The sequence below is a fragment of the Ascaphus truei genome, chromosome 3 (assembly GCF_040206685.1).
Source record: "Ascaphus truei isolate aAscTru1 chromosome 3, aAscTru1.hap1, whole genome shotgun sequence".
NCBI lineage: Eukaryota > Metazoa > Chordata > Amphibia > Anura > Ascaphidae > Ascaphus > Ascaphus truei.
In genome coordinates, this window is record NC_134485.1 from 438087872 (window position 1) to 438104073 (window position 16202).

The following is a 16202-nucleotide window of genomic DNA, read 5'->3' on the forward strand; positions in this document are numbered from 1 at the left end:
ATTATGATAACATTCAAATCCAATACGAGACCCCCATATCCTAGAGGTTAATTGTCATTTTGTGATGACAAAAGGGGGGATTGTAAATGTGCATATAAGGGGGGACTCCATTTGATTGCTGGATAACCATTTTTCTATAACTATTCTGTACTAACGTTTAAGTCTCAGGAACTAATCACATGCCATATGCCATATGCCAATTGTGCTGTGCAGGCAGGTCTGAGAATGTGACTTTACCTGTCACCTACTTATCTTTAGCTGAACTGTGTTTGTTCAGACTTATTCAGACTTATTTTTGCCCTGTAGAAAACAGGAACTTGTCTTCAGCCATACTGGGCATAAGTTACACAAGAATGCATTACAGAACATGCTGACATTTCCCTTAACGGCCTCCTAACCCGGTAGTGAGCCCCTTTCTCAGACACATAAACTGTCTAACTGTCATTTTGCTGAGATAGACAGACTGTGAAGTAAAAGGGGAAGTATGTTCTCATATCTGTGTTTTTTTCTATGCTCAAGTTTGCTATATAAACTGGCTGTAGACCTTCAATAAATGAAAGAACAGTTTTTGACAAAGCTTCACTGGTTGTCTGACTCAATTACTGTCTTCTCCCGAGCTCGTCCGCCATTTTGTTTTCCCAGGTCATCAGCGCTATAAGAGTGTGGTAAATCCTCCGGAGGTTGGAGTCGTCCAGAGTTGGCAGACGGTGTATTTTCACGCTAAGACGTTGGAGAATACAAAGGGCACAATTTCAATTACTATACCATTACTAGTGTGCAACATTAAGGGACTTTCTGGTGACCCCTTGTGGCCACTTTGTGGTGTTTCACATCATCTCGTCCCTTTGCACCGGTCATTGTATCTCTCTTAGGCTGAGTCCATGGTCAGCGCTTATCCGCTGACCCGTGCTGAGGCGCGCTGACGCTTGTCAGTGAGCCCCTGCAGCCGCAAATGAGAGCGGCTTTAGCAGGGGCTCGCGTCCGCAGGCGTAGCTCTTACATTTTTTTAGTTTCGGCGCTCACGGGAGCGAGCGCAGGGCTGGTCATGTGAGCGGTTTGCCCAATGAGGGCGAACCAGCTCTGTGGCCCGCCCCCCGCCCCAGGCCAGGGAAAGCACCCGCACGGGCTGAGTCACCATGGCCTTATGCATGGAGAGCAAGGTGCTCTTGTGTGTTATATATACATCCGGGAGGCCTGTTTCTGTAACACACACACACACACACACGTGTCCCCCTTCTCAGGCCTGCAATGCCACTACACGCCATGCAGATAATAGAGATCCAACACATTGCCGGAAATAACAGGAGTCTAAGGGGCGGCTACATTGGACACAGACGACATAAGGGACAATATCTCATTTACTGTGTATGTATACACTGGCGACACACTTTATTCGAGCTTGGCTAGTCCCACGAATTCGGGTATACCGCGGTGTATTGAGGTTTGTGACTGTTTTCTGCCCGAGTGCATTGAGGTATTTTCCAAGCAGGGATTGAAGCATTTTATTCCCGCTGGCTGCAATAATGCACAGTATATATATATATACTGCATTACAATTCATGAATTTATGCCATCTGGTAGACACGCGAAGCATTGCAGCCTATTAAATCCTAATCATTATCATTTAACAGATCAGCCGCCCATCAGCCAGGCATGAACCCAGGCTGGGAAGGCAAATGCAACGGGGCTTGTCAGAGGTGAGGAGCGGCGCATTCCAGGTATCTGCCAGGTACATACCGGGTATTTGCTCGAATAAAGTGTGTCGGTGCAGTATGTAACACCCCCCCTCCCCCCCCCGCCTCTTACGGCAGGTCTGCCTATTACGTGTATACCGACCGGTGCTGGTTAGCTCACCTGCTGTAAGCCAGGAAGCCAGAGTCTCTGCGGTGGTAGTGGGAATAGCAACGGGACAGGCTGGTACTTAGTCAGTGCAGCACCTCCATCCTGCAGGGTAGATGTGGGAGGCAGATGGTATTCCCCACAGGAACCCGCTTTTCCAGTAACGACACAGAGGAACCGTTCACCTTTTATTTGGTGGGCCAGGTTCCCAGGTACCCGATTCCGTCTCTTGTAAGAGAGGTACTTCTCACACGACCATCACATTACATCTTGCATCTCGGTCATTCCCTGACTAGGCCCCCCCCAAGGGCTTGCGGCCCCTGAGGCTTGTTGCCATTCGCTTACTCACTGATGGGGTAAGGCAGAACCCGCCTCACTCACTGGGGAGCAGGCTACATCCTGGAATCGTCTTACTAAATTTGGGTTAAGAGCCTCTTATATACCTGGGGAGGGGTTAAAGACCCTGCCCCAGACTGGACAGGTGTTAGAGGAGGTGTCGGTGTCACACCATACTACATGTGACACCTTAAACTCTCCCTCCATAGGCATGCCTCCCAACTGCCATCTGGCTATGGCAACAATCTTGCTAATGTGCCAACAGACTCACATCCTGGCCATGCGGAGGGTTTTAACCCTGACACTGCCTCCACTTACCAGGACTTGCATGCCAGGGCTGGGAAACACATAGCCAGGGGCACTAGGCTACATATATATGGTGTGCTTTTTGTATGTATGTATGTAACCCCCCTTGATAATTCACAACCCCCTCTCTGGTGTTTGCTGCTGGTAATGAGCCAATGACTGTGAGAACAGCAACAGGACTACAACTCCCAGAAGCCTCTGCTGCTCAATCTCCATGCCGCAAGGCAAGGAGTGCTGGATTTGGATGCTTTATTGGCCCTGCGTGAGGAGATCAGGCGGGGGGGGTGGGGGGGGGGGGGGAAGGGGGAAGAAGCTCCAATGAGTTCCCAGGGACATCTTTAGCAGGGGCTGCAAACCATGGGCTTTCTCGCCAGAACAGGGCTGTAACGAGCTACTTTCTCTCTCCTGATCTTTGTCAGAACTCTCTGGATTATGGGCTGAGGGGCAATGATGTATACTTGTGGGAATATACACAATTGTATCCCCATTGTTCCAGTAAAGGTCGCTCTTTGATTGAGATTTCGAGAAGAAAAGACCCGGAGTTTTGCTTTTTGTCCTGTTGCCATCAGGTTCATTGCTGGGATCCCCCGACTGGAGGTCACGTGATTGAACACCTCTGATTTTAGAGACCCACTCCCCTGGGTGGATTGTGTGATGAGAAGTCCGCAGAGATATTTGATTTCCCTGGTAAGTGCGAGCGATAGTCTTCCCCCTACTCGAGAAGACTTCAGGTATGGGACCTGCTGATTTTCAGAAAGCGGATTTCTTAGGAAAGATTTTGGGTCGTGTCGGGATTGTTGCTTCCCCAGTCTGGGACGTTCTTCCAGGTTTCTAAGCTCTGGAGTCCCTAAATGAGCGTCTGTCCAGAAAAGGACATTTAAAGCTTCTTGACCTCTTGTCCTGAGGCAAAAAAAAATATGATCTTCCACCTATAGCCTTAGCCGTTATGGCGTCCAGTGACTCCCCGAACAACGTATCCCCTGAAAAGGGGAGAGAAAGTGCCTGTTAGAAAATGTATCCGCAGCCAGGATCGTAAACCTGGCGTCACACATAAACCTGCGACTTCTTTTACAGGAACAAAATCCTTCCGGATACTTTGCCTGTTAACACCAGCTCACAGCTGTTCCTCTGTTTGGGCCATCCATCATTTCATGGTACGGACCATGGAATCCAAGGTCTTAAAAGTGGAAGACGGTTTATTTAAGGCAGATTCTGTTATTTTATCCATGACATTCTCAAAAGACCCATCTTCCCGGGGAATAGTGGTCGGGTCCGCCTTGTAATTCGGGCCTTGTAAGGACGTCCTGGTGTTTAGTATCATGATAAGAGAAGGGGCACTTCCTTTCAGAACACTTCCAGATGGAAGACCTCTCGTCCGGATGTAGCCACTCATTACCCATGATATCCCTGACCACTTAATGGACACAAAAACCCTTACTAGTTTCTGAGAGCCAAAGAACACACAGTCCATCGTGTTAAGATCTTGCCCGACATCTTCAGTGTCCTACAACCTCTCTCGTAACTTTGAAGAGCTTATCTACAATTTCCACGTTGACCTTTTCTAATATCTCTAAGGCCTCATTTATAGTGCCCACGGGCCGCCATTATAATCACGGCCTCCTCCTCTGAAGAAGATTCTTGCAATCAGAGCGACAGCTGCTCTGAACATGAGAAACCGCAGAGGGAAACCTAATTTTCTTGTGAGCCAATCTGGCAACCTGAAAAGTCTCTGAGACGGATGATTTCTGAAATTGCCTTAATACCAGCAGGGCAAACCTTTCTGTCATAGTGAGTAGGTCATTTCCCCTCGCATAAGGCACAGATAGCAGCACGCTGCTTGGTCGTGCAGGTTTCCTTGGTTTAACTTCAGTCTGTTCATGTGACTGTTTCCATCCTGTGCTCAGGAGACGCATTGGGGCATAATAATACGACACGAATAATATACATGACATAAAAGAGCTTAAGGAAGCAGCAGCAAGGACTAATGCGGGTCTGCCAGAAAGGGGCCATCATACCGTACTCCTTACACGCCCCTCCGATGAGCATACTATACAGGAAATGCCCATTCCGGTTTGGACAGGAAGTGACTGCTGATGCCACATGGACCAATGACTGGCTCAGGAGGCTGGAAACGGACCTGGGTCAGCGGACCTCTTTCTGGGAAACATGTATATGGTGGAGGGATCGGTCTTACAGAGGCTGTATCAGACCAGCTAATCCAGGCTGCATTTACAGACCTCCTCAGAGGATGCTGCTGGTACACGCGCCATAGCGGAGTGACCGGAACCGCCGGGAGTTCACCCAGCAACTGCAGGGACCCGGTAAGTCTTCTAATGTCTGAGAGAACGGTATGCACACACCGCTAGGAAAACATGGCTAAGGGCGCAGGGGGAGGTTCCACCACGCAGGAGGAGGGGTATAAATTACATTGTGTGTACTGCCATGGGGGACGATGGAGATAAATACACATGCACGCATATCAGCAGCCAGCATTTCATTACATATGTACACGCGCACTCCCTGCATATACTCACAGTGACAGCAGTAACACGCACACTCCCTGCATATACTCACAGTGACAGCAGTAACATGCGCACTCCCTGCATATACTCACAGTGACAGCAGTAACACACACACTCCCTGCATATACTCACAGTGACAGCAGTAACACGCACACTCCCTGCATATACTCACAGTGACAGCAGTAACACGCGCACTCCCTGCATATACTCACAGTGACAGCAGTAACACGCACACTCCCTGCATATACTCACAGTGACAGCAGTAACACGCGCACTCCCTGCATATACTCACAGTGACAGCAGTAACACGCACACTCCCTGCATATACTCACAGTGACAGCAGTAACACGCACACTCCCTGCATATACTCAGTGACAGCAGTAACACGCACACTCCCTGCATATACTCACAGTGACAGCAGTAACACGCACACTCCCTGCATATACTCACAGTGACAGCAGTAACATGCGCACTCCCTGCATATACTCACAGTGACAGCAGTAACACGCACACTCCCTGCATATACTCACAGTGACAGCAGTAACATGCGCACTCCCTGCATATACTCACAGTGACAGCAGTAACACGCACACTCCCTGCATATACTCACAGTGACAGCAGTAAAACGCACACTCCCTGCATAAACTCACAGTGACAGCAGTAACACGCACACTCCCTGCATATACTCACAGTGACAGCAGTAACACGCACACTCCCTGCATATACTCACAGTGACAGCAGTAACACGCACACTCCCTGCATATACTCACAGTGACAGCAGTAACATGCGCACTCCCTGCATATACTCACAGTGACTGCAGTAACACGCGCACTCCCTGCATATACTCACAGTGACAGCAGTAACACGCGCACTCCCTGCATATACTCACAGTGACAGCAGTAACATGCGCACTCCCTGCATATACTCAGTGACAGCAGTAACACGCGCACTCCCTGCATATACTCACAGTGACACGCGCACTCCCTGCATATACTCACAGTGACAGCAGTAACACGCACACTCCCTGCATATACTCACAGTGACAGCAGTAACACGCACACTCCCTGCATATACTCACAGTGACAGCAGTAACATGCGCACTCCCTGCATATACTCAGTGACAGCAGTAACACGCGCACTCCCTGCATATACTCACAGTGACAGCAGTAACACGCACACTCCCTGCATATACTCACAGTGACTGCAGTAACACGCGCACTCCCTGCATATACTCACAGTGACAGCAGTAACACGCACACTCCCTGCATATACACACAGTGACACGCGCACTCCCTGCATATACTCACAGTAACACACGCACTCCCTGCATATACCCACAGTGACAGCAGTAACACGCGTACTCCCTGCATATACTCACAGTGACAGCAGTAACACGCACACTCCCTGCATATACACACAGTGACAGCAGTAAAACACACACTCCCTGCATATACTCAGTGACAGCAGTAACACGCACACTCCCTGCATATACTCAGTGACAGCAGTAACACTCACACTCCCTGCATATACTCACAGTGACAGCAGTAACACTCACACTCCCTGCATATACTCACAGTGACAGCAGTAACACGCACACTCCTTGCATATACTCACAGTGACAGCAGTAACATGCGCACTCCCTGCATATACACAGTGACAGCAGTAACACGCACACTCCCTGCATATACTCACAGTGACAGCAGTAACATGCGCACTCCCTGCATATACTCACAGTGACAGCAGTAACACGCACACTCCCTGCATATACTCACAGTGACAGCAGTAACACGCACACTCCCTGCATATACTCACAGTGACAGCAGTAACACGCACACTCCCTGCATATACTCACAGTGACAGCAGTAACACGCACACTCCCTGCACATTCACCAGGATTGCCAGGAGCCTCCATGAGTGAACAAAATATCCAATGAGGGCAAACTGAACGATGCCGAGAGCGAAGCAGAGACTCCCCACCGAGCCTGGGACACAGAGAGAGAGGTGACGGGGCACACCGGGGGGAGCCGCGTGAGGGTACAACGGGAAGGGGGGGGAGGAGCCGCGTGAGTGCACAACTGGGGGGGGGAGGGGGCCGCGTGAGGGTACAATGGGGGGGGGAGCCGCGTGAGGGTACAAAGGGGGGGGGGAGGAGCCGCGTGAGCGTACAACGGGGGGGGGGGAGTGAGCCGCGTGAGGGTACAACGGGGGGGGGGGGAGTGAGCCGCGTGAGGGTACGACGGGGGGGGTGGAGTGAGCCACGTGAGGGTAGAATGGGGGGGGGGAGTGAGTCGCGTGAGGGTACAACGGGGAGGGGGGAGGAGCCGCGTGAGGGTACAACGGGGAGGGGGGGAGGAGCCGCGTGAGGGTACAACGGGGAGGGGGGAGGAGCCGCGTGAGGGTACAACGGGGAGGGGGGGAGGAGCCGCGTGAGGGTACAACGGGGAGGGGGGGAGGAGCCGCGTGAGGGTACAACGGGGAGGGGGGGAGGAGCCGCGTGAGGGTACAACGGGGAGGGGGGGAGGAGCCGCGTGAGGGTACAACGGGGAGGGGGGGAGGAGCCGCGTGAGGGTACAACGGGGAGGGGGGGAGGAGCCGCGTGAGGGTACAACGGGGAGGGAGGAGCCGCGTGAGGGTACAACGGGGAGGGGGGGAGGAGCCGCGTGAGGGTACAACGGGGAGGGGGGGGAGCCGCGTGAGGGTACAACGGGGAGGGGGGGAGCCGCGTGAGGGTACACGTGGGGGGGGAGGAGCCGCGTGAGGGTACAACGGAGAGGGGGGGAGCCGCGTGAGGGTACAACGGGGAGGGGGGGAGCCGCGTGAGGGTACAACGGAGAGGGGGGGAGGAGCCGCGTGAGGGTACAACGGGGAGGGGGGAGGAGCCGCGTGAGGGTATTACAGGGAGGGGGAGGAGCCGCGTGAGGGTACAATGGGGAGGGGGGAGGAGCCGCGTGAGGGTACAACAGGGAGGGGGTAGGAGCCGCGTGAGGGTACAACAGGGAGGGGGGAGGAGCCGCGTGAGGGTATTACAGGACCGGGTGTGATGTGTTACCTGCGATTGACCAGTAGGTGGCCCCAATGTACTCATTGAGCAGCACAAAGGCCACCAGCGACATCCCGCCGTTCATCAGCCCGACAAGGAACCGCGTCAGGAGAAAGAGGCGGAAGGAGGGAGCGAGCGCGTTCAGCAGCGAGAAGAGGACGTCCAGAGCCAGACCTGCAGGGGCGAGATGGGGACACTTGTAACGCGCTCGCCTGTAACGCGCCCCCTCACCTGTAACGCGCCCCCTCACCTGTAACATGCCCCCTCACCTGTAATGCGCTCGCCTGTAACGTGCCCTCTCGCCTGTCCAACGCGCCCCCTCGCCTGTCAAACGCGCCCCCTCGCCTATAACGCGCTCGCCTGTAACGCGCTCGCCTATAACGTGCCCCCTCACCTGTCCAACGTGCCCCCTCGCCTGTAACGCGCCCCCTCGCCTGCCCCACACGCCCCCTCGCCTGTAACGCGCTCGCCTGTAACGCGCCCCCTCGCCTGCCCCACACGCCCCCTCGCCTGTAACGCGCCCCCTCGCCTGTAACGCACTCGCCTGTAACGCGCCCCCTCGCCCGCCCCACACGCCCCCTCGCCTGTAACGCGCTCGCCTGTAACGCGCCCCCTCACCTGTCCAACGCGCCCCCTCGCCTGTAACGCGCCCCCTTGCCTATAACGCGCTCGCCTGTAACACGCTCGCCTATAACGTGCCCCCTCACCTATCCAACGCGCCCCCTCGCCTGTAACGCGCCCCCTCGCCTGCCCCACACGCCCCCTCGCCTGTAACGCGCTCGCCTGTAACGCGCCCCTCGCCTGTAACGCGCTCGCCTGTAACGCGCCCCCTCGCCTGTAACGCGCTAGCCTGTAACGCGCCCCCTCGCCTGTAACGCGCCCCTCGCCTGCCCCACACGCCCCCTCGCCTGTAACGCGCTAGCCTGTAACGCGCTCCCTCGCCTGTAACGCGCTAGCCTGTAACGCGCCCCCTCGCCTGTAACGCGCTCACCTGTAACGCGCCCCCTCGCCTGTAACGCGCCCCCTCGCCTGTAACGCGCCCCCTCGCCTGTAACGCGCCCCCTCGCCTGTAACGCGCCCCTCGCCTGCCCCACACGCCCCCTCGCCTGTAACGCGCTAGCCTGTAACGCGCCCCCTCGCCTGTAACGCGCTAGCCTGTAACGCGCCCCCTCGCCTGTAACGCGCCCCCTCGCCTGTAACGCGCCCCCTCTCCTGTAACGCGCTCGCCTGTAACGCGTCCCCTCGCCTGTAACGCGCCCCTCGCCTGCCCCACACGCCCCCTCGCCTGTAACGCGCCTGTAACGCGCCCCTCGCCTGTAACGCGCCCCTCGCCTGTAACGCGCCCCTCGCCTGTAACGCGCCCCCTCGCCTGTAACGCGCCCCTCGCCTGTAACGCGCCCCTCGCCTGTAACGCGCCCCTCGCCTGTAACGCGCCCCCTCGCCTGTAACGCGCTCGCCTGTAACATGCCCCCTCGCCTGTAAAGCGCCCCCTCGCCTGTAACGCGCTCGCCTGTAACGCGCCCCCTCGCCTGTAACGCGCCCCCTCGCCTGTAACGCCCTCGCCTGTAACATGCCCCCTCGCCTGTAACTCACTCGCCTGTAACGCGCCCCTCGCCTGTAACGCGCTAGCCTGTAACGCGCTAGCCTGTAACGCGCTAGCCTGTAACGCGCCCCCTCGCCTGTAACGCGCTCGCCTGTAACGCGCCCCCTCGCCTGTAACGCGCCCCTCGCCTGCCCCACACGCCCCCTCGCCTGTAACGCGCTAGCCTGTAACGCGCCCCCTCGCCTGTAACGCGCTAGCCTGTAACGCGCCCCCTCGCCTGTAACGCGCCCCCTCGCCTGTAACGCGCTCGCCTGTAACGCGCTCGCCTGTAACGCGTCCCCTCGCCTGTAACGCGCCCCTCGCCTGCCCCACACGCCCCCTCGCCTGTAACGCGCCTGTAACGCGCCCCTCGCCTGTAACGCGCCCCTCGCCTGTAACGCGCCCCTCGCCTGTAACGCGCCCCCTCGCCTGTAACGCGCCCCCTCGCCTGTAACGCCCTCGCCTGTAACATGCCCCCTCGCCTGTAACTCACTCGCCTGTAACGCGCCCCTCGCCTGTAACGCGCTAGCCTGTAACGTGCTAGCCTGTAACGCGCCCCCTCGCCTGTAACGCGCTCGCCTGTAACGCGCCCCTCGCCTGCCCCACACGCCCCCTCGTCTGTAACGCGCTAGCCTGTAACGCGCCTGTAACGCGCCCCTTCGCCTGTAACGCGCCCCTCGCCTGTAACGCGCCCCTCGCCTGTAACGCGCCCCTCGCCTGCCCCACACGCCCCCTCGTCTGTAACGCGCTAGCCTGTAACGCGCCTGTAACGCGCACCCTCGCCTGTAACGCGCCCCTCGCCTGTAACGCGCCCCCTCGCCTGTAACGCGCCCCCTCGCCTGTAACGCGCCCCCTCGCCTGTAACGCGCTCGCCTGTAACATGCCCCCTCGCCTGTAACGCACTAGCCTGTAACGCGCCCCCTCGCCTGTAAAGCGCCCCCTCGCCTGTAACGCGCTCGCCTGTAACGCGCCCCCTCGCCTGTAACGCGCCACCTCGCCTGTAACGCGCTAGCCTGTAACGCGCCCCCTCGCCTGTAACATGCCCCCTCGCCTGTAACGCGCCCCCTCGCCTGTAACGCGCTCGCCTGTAACATGCCCCCTCGCCTGTAACATGCCCCCTCGCCTGTAACGCGCCCCCTCGCCTGTAACGCGCTCGCCTGTAACATGCCCCCTCGCCTGTAACGCGCCCCCTCGCCTGTAACGCGCCCCCTCGCCTGTAACGCGCTCGCCTGTAACGCGCCCCCTCACCTGTCCAACGCGCCCCCTCGCCTGTAACGCGCCCCCTTGCCTATAACGCGCTCGCCTGTAACACGCTCGCCTATAACGTGCCCCCTCACCTATCCAACGCGCCCCCTCGCCTGTAACGCGCCCCCTCGCCTGCCCCACACGCCCCCTCGCCTGTAACGCGCCCCTCGCCTGTAACGCGCTCGCCTGTAACGCGCCCCCTCGCCTGTAACGCGCTAGCCTGTAACGCGCCCCGTCGCCTGTAACGCGCCCCTCGCCTGCCCCACACGCCCCCTCGCCTGTAACGCGCTAGCCTGTAACGCGCCCCCTCGCCTGTAACGAGCCCCCTCGCCTGTAACGCGCCCCCTCGCCTGTAACGCGCTCGCCTGTAACGCGTCCCCTCGCCTGTAACGCGTCCCTCGCCTGCCCCACACGCCCCCTCGCCTGTAACGCGCCTGTAACGCGCCCCCTCGCCTGTAACGCGCCCCTCGCCTGTAACGCGCCCCTCGCCTGTAACGCGCCCCCTCGCCTGTAACGCGCTCGCCTGTAACATGCCCCCTCGCCTGTAAAGCGCCCCCTCGCCTGTAACGCGCTCGCCTGTAACGCGCCCCCTCGCCTGTAACGCGCCCCCTCGCCTGTAACGCCCTCGCCTGTAACATGCCCCCTCGCCTGTAACTCACTCGCCTGTAACGCGCCCCTCGCCTGTAACGCGCTAGCCTGTAACGCGCCCCCTCGCCTGTAACGCGCTAGCCTGTAACGCGCCCCCTCGCCTGTAACGCGCCCCCTCGCCTGTAACGCGCCCCCTCGCCTGTAACGCGCCCCCTCGCCTGTAACGCGCTAGCCTGTAACGCGCCCCCTCGCCTGTAACGCGCTCGCCTGTAACGCGCCCCTCGCCTGCCCCACACGCCCCCTCGTCTGTAACGCGCTAGCCTGTAACGCGCCTGTAACGCGCCCCTTCGCCTGTAACGCGCCCCTCGCCTGTAACGCGCTAGCCTGTAACGCGCACCCTCGCCTGTAACGCGCCCCTCGCCTGTAACGCGCCCCTCGCCTGTAACGCGCCCCCTCGCCTGTAACGCGCCCCCTCGCCTGTAACGCGCCCCCTCGCCTGTAACGCGCTCGCCTGTAACATGCCCCCTCGCCTGTAACGCACTAGCCTGTAACGCGCCCCCTCGCCTGTAAAGCGCCCCCTCGCCTGTAACGCGCTCGCCTGTAACGCGCCCCCTCGCCTGTAACGCGCCCCCTCGCCTGTAACGCGCTCGCCTGTAACATGCCCCCTCGCCTGTAACGCACTAGCCTGTAACGCGCCCCCTCGCCTGTAAAGCGCCCCCTCGCCTGTAACGCGCTCGCCTGTAACGCGCCCTATCGCCTGTAACGCGCCCCATCGCCTGTAACGCGCCCCCTCGCCTGTAACGCGCCCCCTCGCCTGTAACGCGCCCCCTCGCCTGTAACGCGCTAGCCTGTAACGCGCCCCTCGCCTGTAACGCGCTCGCCTGTAACATGCCCCCTCGCCTGTAACATGCCCCCTCGCCTGTAACGCGCCCCCTCGCCTGTAACGCGCTCGCCTGTAACATGCCCCCTCGCCTGTAACGTGCCCCTCGCCTGTAACGTGCCCCTCGCCTGTAACGCGCTCGCCTGTAACGCGCCCCCTCGCCTGTAACGCGCCCCCTCGCCTGTAACGCGCCCCCTCGCCTGTAACGCGCTCGCCTGTAACGCGCCCCCTCACCTGTCCAACGCGCCCCCTCGCCTGTAACGCGCCCCCTTGCCTATAACGCGCTCGCCTGTAACACGCTCGCCTATAACGTGCCCCCTCACCTATCCAACGCGCCCCCTCGCCTGTAACGCGCCCCCTCGCCTGCCCCACACGCCCCCTCGCCTGTAACGCGCTCGCCTGTAACGCGCCCCTCGCCTGTAACGCGCTCGCCTGTAACGCGCCCCCTCGCCTGTAACGCGCTAGCCTGTAACGCGCCCCCTCGCCTGTAACGCGCTAGCCTGTAACGCGCCCCCTCGCCTGTAACGCGCCCCCTCGCCTGTAACGCGCCCCCTCGCCTGTAACGCGCTCGCCTGTAACGTGTCCCCTCGCCTGTAACGCGCCCCTCGCCTGCCCCACACGCCCCCTCGCCTGTAACGCGCCTGTAACGCGCCCCCTCGCCTGTAACGCGCCCCTCGCCTGTAACGCGCCCCACGCCTGTAACGCGCCCCTCGCCTGTAACGCGCCCCTCGCCTGTAACGCGCCCCCTCGCCTGTAACGCGCCCCCTCGCCTGTAACGCGCCCCCTCGCCTGTAACGCACCCCCTCGCCTGTAACGCGCTCGCCTGTAACATGCCCCCTGGTTTTAAAGCGCCCCCTCGCCTGTAACGCGCTCGCCTGTAACGCGCCCCCTCGCCTGTAAAGCGCTCGCCTGTAACATGCCCCCTCGCCTGTAACTCACTCGCCTGTAACGCGCCCCTCGCCTGTAACGCGCTAGCCTGTAACGCGCCCCCTCGCCTGTAACGCGCCCCCTCGCCTGTAACGCGCCCCCTCGCCTGTAACGCGCTAGCCTGTAACGCGCCCCCTCGCCTGTAACGCGCTCGCCTGTAACGCGCCCCTCGCCTGCCCCACACGCCCCCTCGTCTGTAACGCGCTAGCCTGTAACGCGCCTGTAACGCGCCCCTTCGCCTGTAACGCGCCCCTCGCCTGTAACGCGCTAGCCTGTAACGCGCACCCTCGCCTGTAACGCGCCCCTCGCCTGTAACGCGCCCCTCGCCTGTAACGCGCCCCCTCGCCTGTAACGCGCCCCCTCGCCTGTAACGCGCCCCCTCGCCTGTAACGCGCTCGCCTGTAACATGCCCCCTCGCCTGTAACGCACTAGCCTGTAACGCGCCCCCTCGCCTGTAACGCGCCCCCTCGCCTGTAACGCGCTCGCCTGTAACGCGCCCCCTCGCCAGTAACGCGCCCCCTCGCCTGTAACGCGCTAGCCTGTAACGCGCCCCTCGCCTGTAACGCGCTCGCCTGTAACATGCCCCCTCGCCTGTAACATGCCCCCTCGCCTGTAACGCGCCCCCTCGCCTGTAACGCGCTCGCCTGTAACATGCCCCCTCGCCTGTAACGCGCCCCCTCGCCTGTAACATGCCCCCTCGCCTGTAACGCGCCCCCTCGCCTGTAACGCGCTCGCCTGTAACATGCCCCCTCGCCTGTAACGCGCCCCCTCGCCTGTAACATGCCCCCTCGCCTGTAACGCGCCCCCTCGCCTGTAACGCGCCCCCTCGCCTGTAACACGCTCGCCTGTAACATGCCACCTCGCCTGTAACGCGCTCGCCTGTAACATGCCCCCTCACCTGTAACGCACTCGCCTGTAACGCGCTCGCCTGTAACATGCCCCCTCGCCTGTAACGCGCTAGCCTGTAACATGCCCCCTCACCTGTAACGCACTCGCCTGTAACGCGCCCCCTCGCCTGTAACGCGCTAGCCTGTAACGCGCCCTTTGCCTGTAACGCGCTCGCCTGTAACATGCCCCCTCGCCTGTAACATGCCCCCTCGCCTGTAACATGCCCCCTCGCCTGTAACGCGCTAGCCTGTAACGCGCCCCCTCGCCTGTAACACGCTAGCCTGTAACGCGCCCCCTCGCCTATAACGCGCTAGTCTGTAACGCGCCCCCTCGCCTGTAACGCGCTCGCCCGTAACGCGCCCCCTCGCCTGTAACGCGCTCGCCTGTAACATGCCCCCTCGCCTGTAACGCACCCCCTCGCCTGTAATGCGCCCCCTCGCCTGTAATGCGCCCCCTCGCCTGTAACATGCCCCCTCGCCTGTAACATGCCCCCTCGCCTGTAACGCGCTCGCCTGTAACGCGCTCGCCCGTAACGCGCCCCCTCGCCTGTAACGCGCTCGCCTGTAACATGCCCCCTCGCCTGTAACGCACCCCCTCGCCTGTAATGCGCCCCCTCGCCTGTAATGCGCCCCCTCGCCTGTAACATGCCCCCTCGCCTGTAACGTGCCCCCTCGCCTGTAACGCGCTTGCCTGTAACGCGCCCCTCGCCTGTAACGCGCTCGCCTGTAACATGCCCCCTCGCCTGTAACGCGCCCCCTCGCCTGTAACGCGCTCGCCTGTAACGCGCCCCCTCGCCTGTAACGCGCTAGCCTGTAACGCGCCCCTCGCCTGTAACGCGCTCACCTGTAACGCGCCCCCTCGCCTGTAACATGCCCCCTCGCCTGTAACGCGCCCCCTCGTCTGTAATGCGCCCCCTCGCCTGTAACGCGCTCGCCTGTAACATGCCCCCTCGCCTGTAACATGCCCCCTCGCCTGTAACGCGCTAGCCTGTAACGCGCCCCCTCGCCTGTAACGCGCTAGCCTGTAACGCGCCCCCTCACCTGTAACGCGCTCGCCTGTAACACGCCCCCTCGCCTGTAACGCGCCCCCTCGCCTGTAACGCGCCCCCTCGCCTGTAACATGCCGCCTCGCCTGTAACGCGCCCCCTCGCCTGTAATGCGCAAGCCTGTAACGCGCCCCCTCGCCTGTAACGCGCTAGCCTGTAACGCGCCCCCTCGCCTGTAACGCGCTAGCCTGTAACGCGCCCCCTCGCCTGTAACGCGCTAGCCTGTAACGCGCCCCCTCGCCTGTAACGCGCTAGCCTGTAACGCGCCCCCTCGCCTGTAACGCGCCCCCTCGCCTGTAACGCGCTCACCTGTAACGTGCCCCCTCGCCTGTAACGCGCTCGCCTGTAAAGCACTCGCCTGTAACGCGCTCGCCTGTAACGCGCCCCCTCGCCTGTAACGCGCTCGCCTGTAACGCGCTCGCCTGTAACGCGCCCCCTCGCCTGTAACGCGCTCGCCTGTAACGCGCCCCCTCGCCTGTAACGCGCCCCCTCGCCTGTAACGCGCCCCCTCGCCTGTAACGCGCTAGCCTGTAACGCGCCCCCTCGCCTGTAACGCGCTAGCCTGTAACGTGCCCCCTCGCCTGTAACGCGCTAGCCTGTAACGCGCCCCCTCGCCTGTAACGCGCTAGCCTGTAACGCGCCCCCTCGCCTGTAACGCGCTAGCCTGTAACGCGCCCCCTCGCCTGTAACGCGCCCCCTCGCCTGTAACGCGCTCACCTGTAACGTGCCCCCTCGCCTGTAACGCGCTCGCCTGTAAAGCACTCGCCTGTAACGCGCTCGCCTGTAACGCGCCCCCTCGCCTGTAACGCGCTCGCCTGTAACGCGCCCCCTCGCCTGTAACGCGCTCGCCTGTAACGCGCCCCCTCGCCTGTAACGCGCCCCCTCGCCTGTAACGCGCCCCCTCGCCTGTAACGCGCTAGCCTGTAACGCGCCCCCTCGCCTGTAACGCGCTAGCCTGTAACGTGCCCCCTCGCCTGTAACGCGCTAGCCTGTAACGCGCCCC

The 16202-nt window shown here is 60.5% G+C and overlaps 1 protein-coding gene across 1 annotated transcript in view; it reads right to left on the reverse strand.

Moving 5' to 3' along the window:
- The window catches only part of SLC22A15 (solute carrier family 22 member 15), a 121686-nt gene that overhangs the window by 59197 nt on the left and 46287 nt on the right, over window positions 1–16202 (reverse strand). The window contains exons 4-7 of the mRNA XM_075593276.1: window positions 8054–8218; window positions 6857–6986; window positions 3640–3785; window positions 3198–3340 (exon numbers count right to left, since the gene is read on the reverse strand). Coding sequence (XP_075449391.1) covers window positions 3198–3340; window positions 3640–3785; window positions 6857–6986; window positions 8054–8218 — 584 coding nt within the window. The remainder of the gene's footprint in view (window positions 1–3197; window positions 3341–3639; window positions 3786–6856; window positions 6987–8053; window positions 8219–16202) is intronic.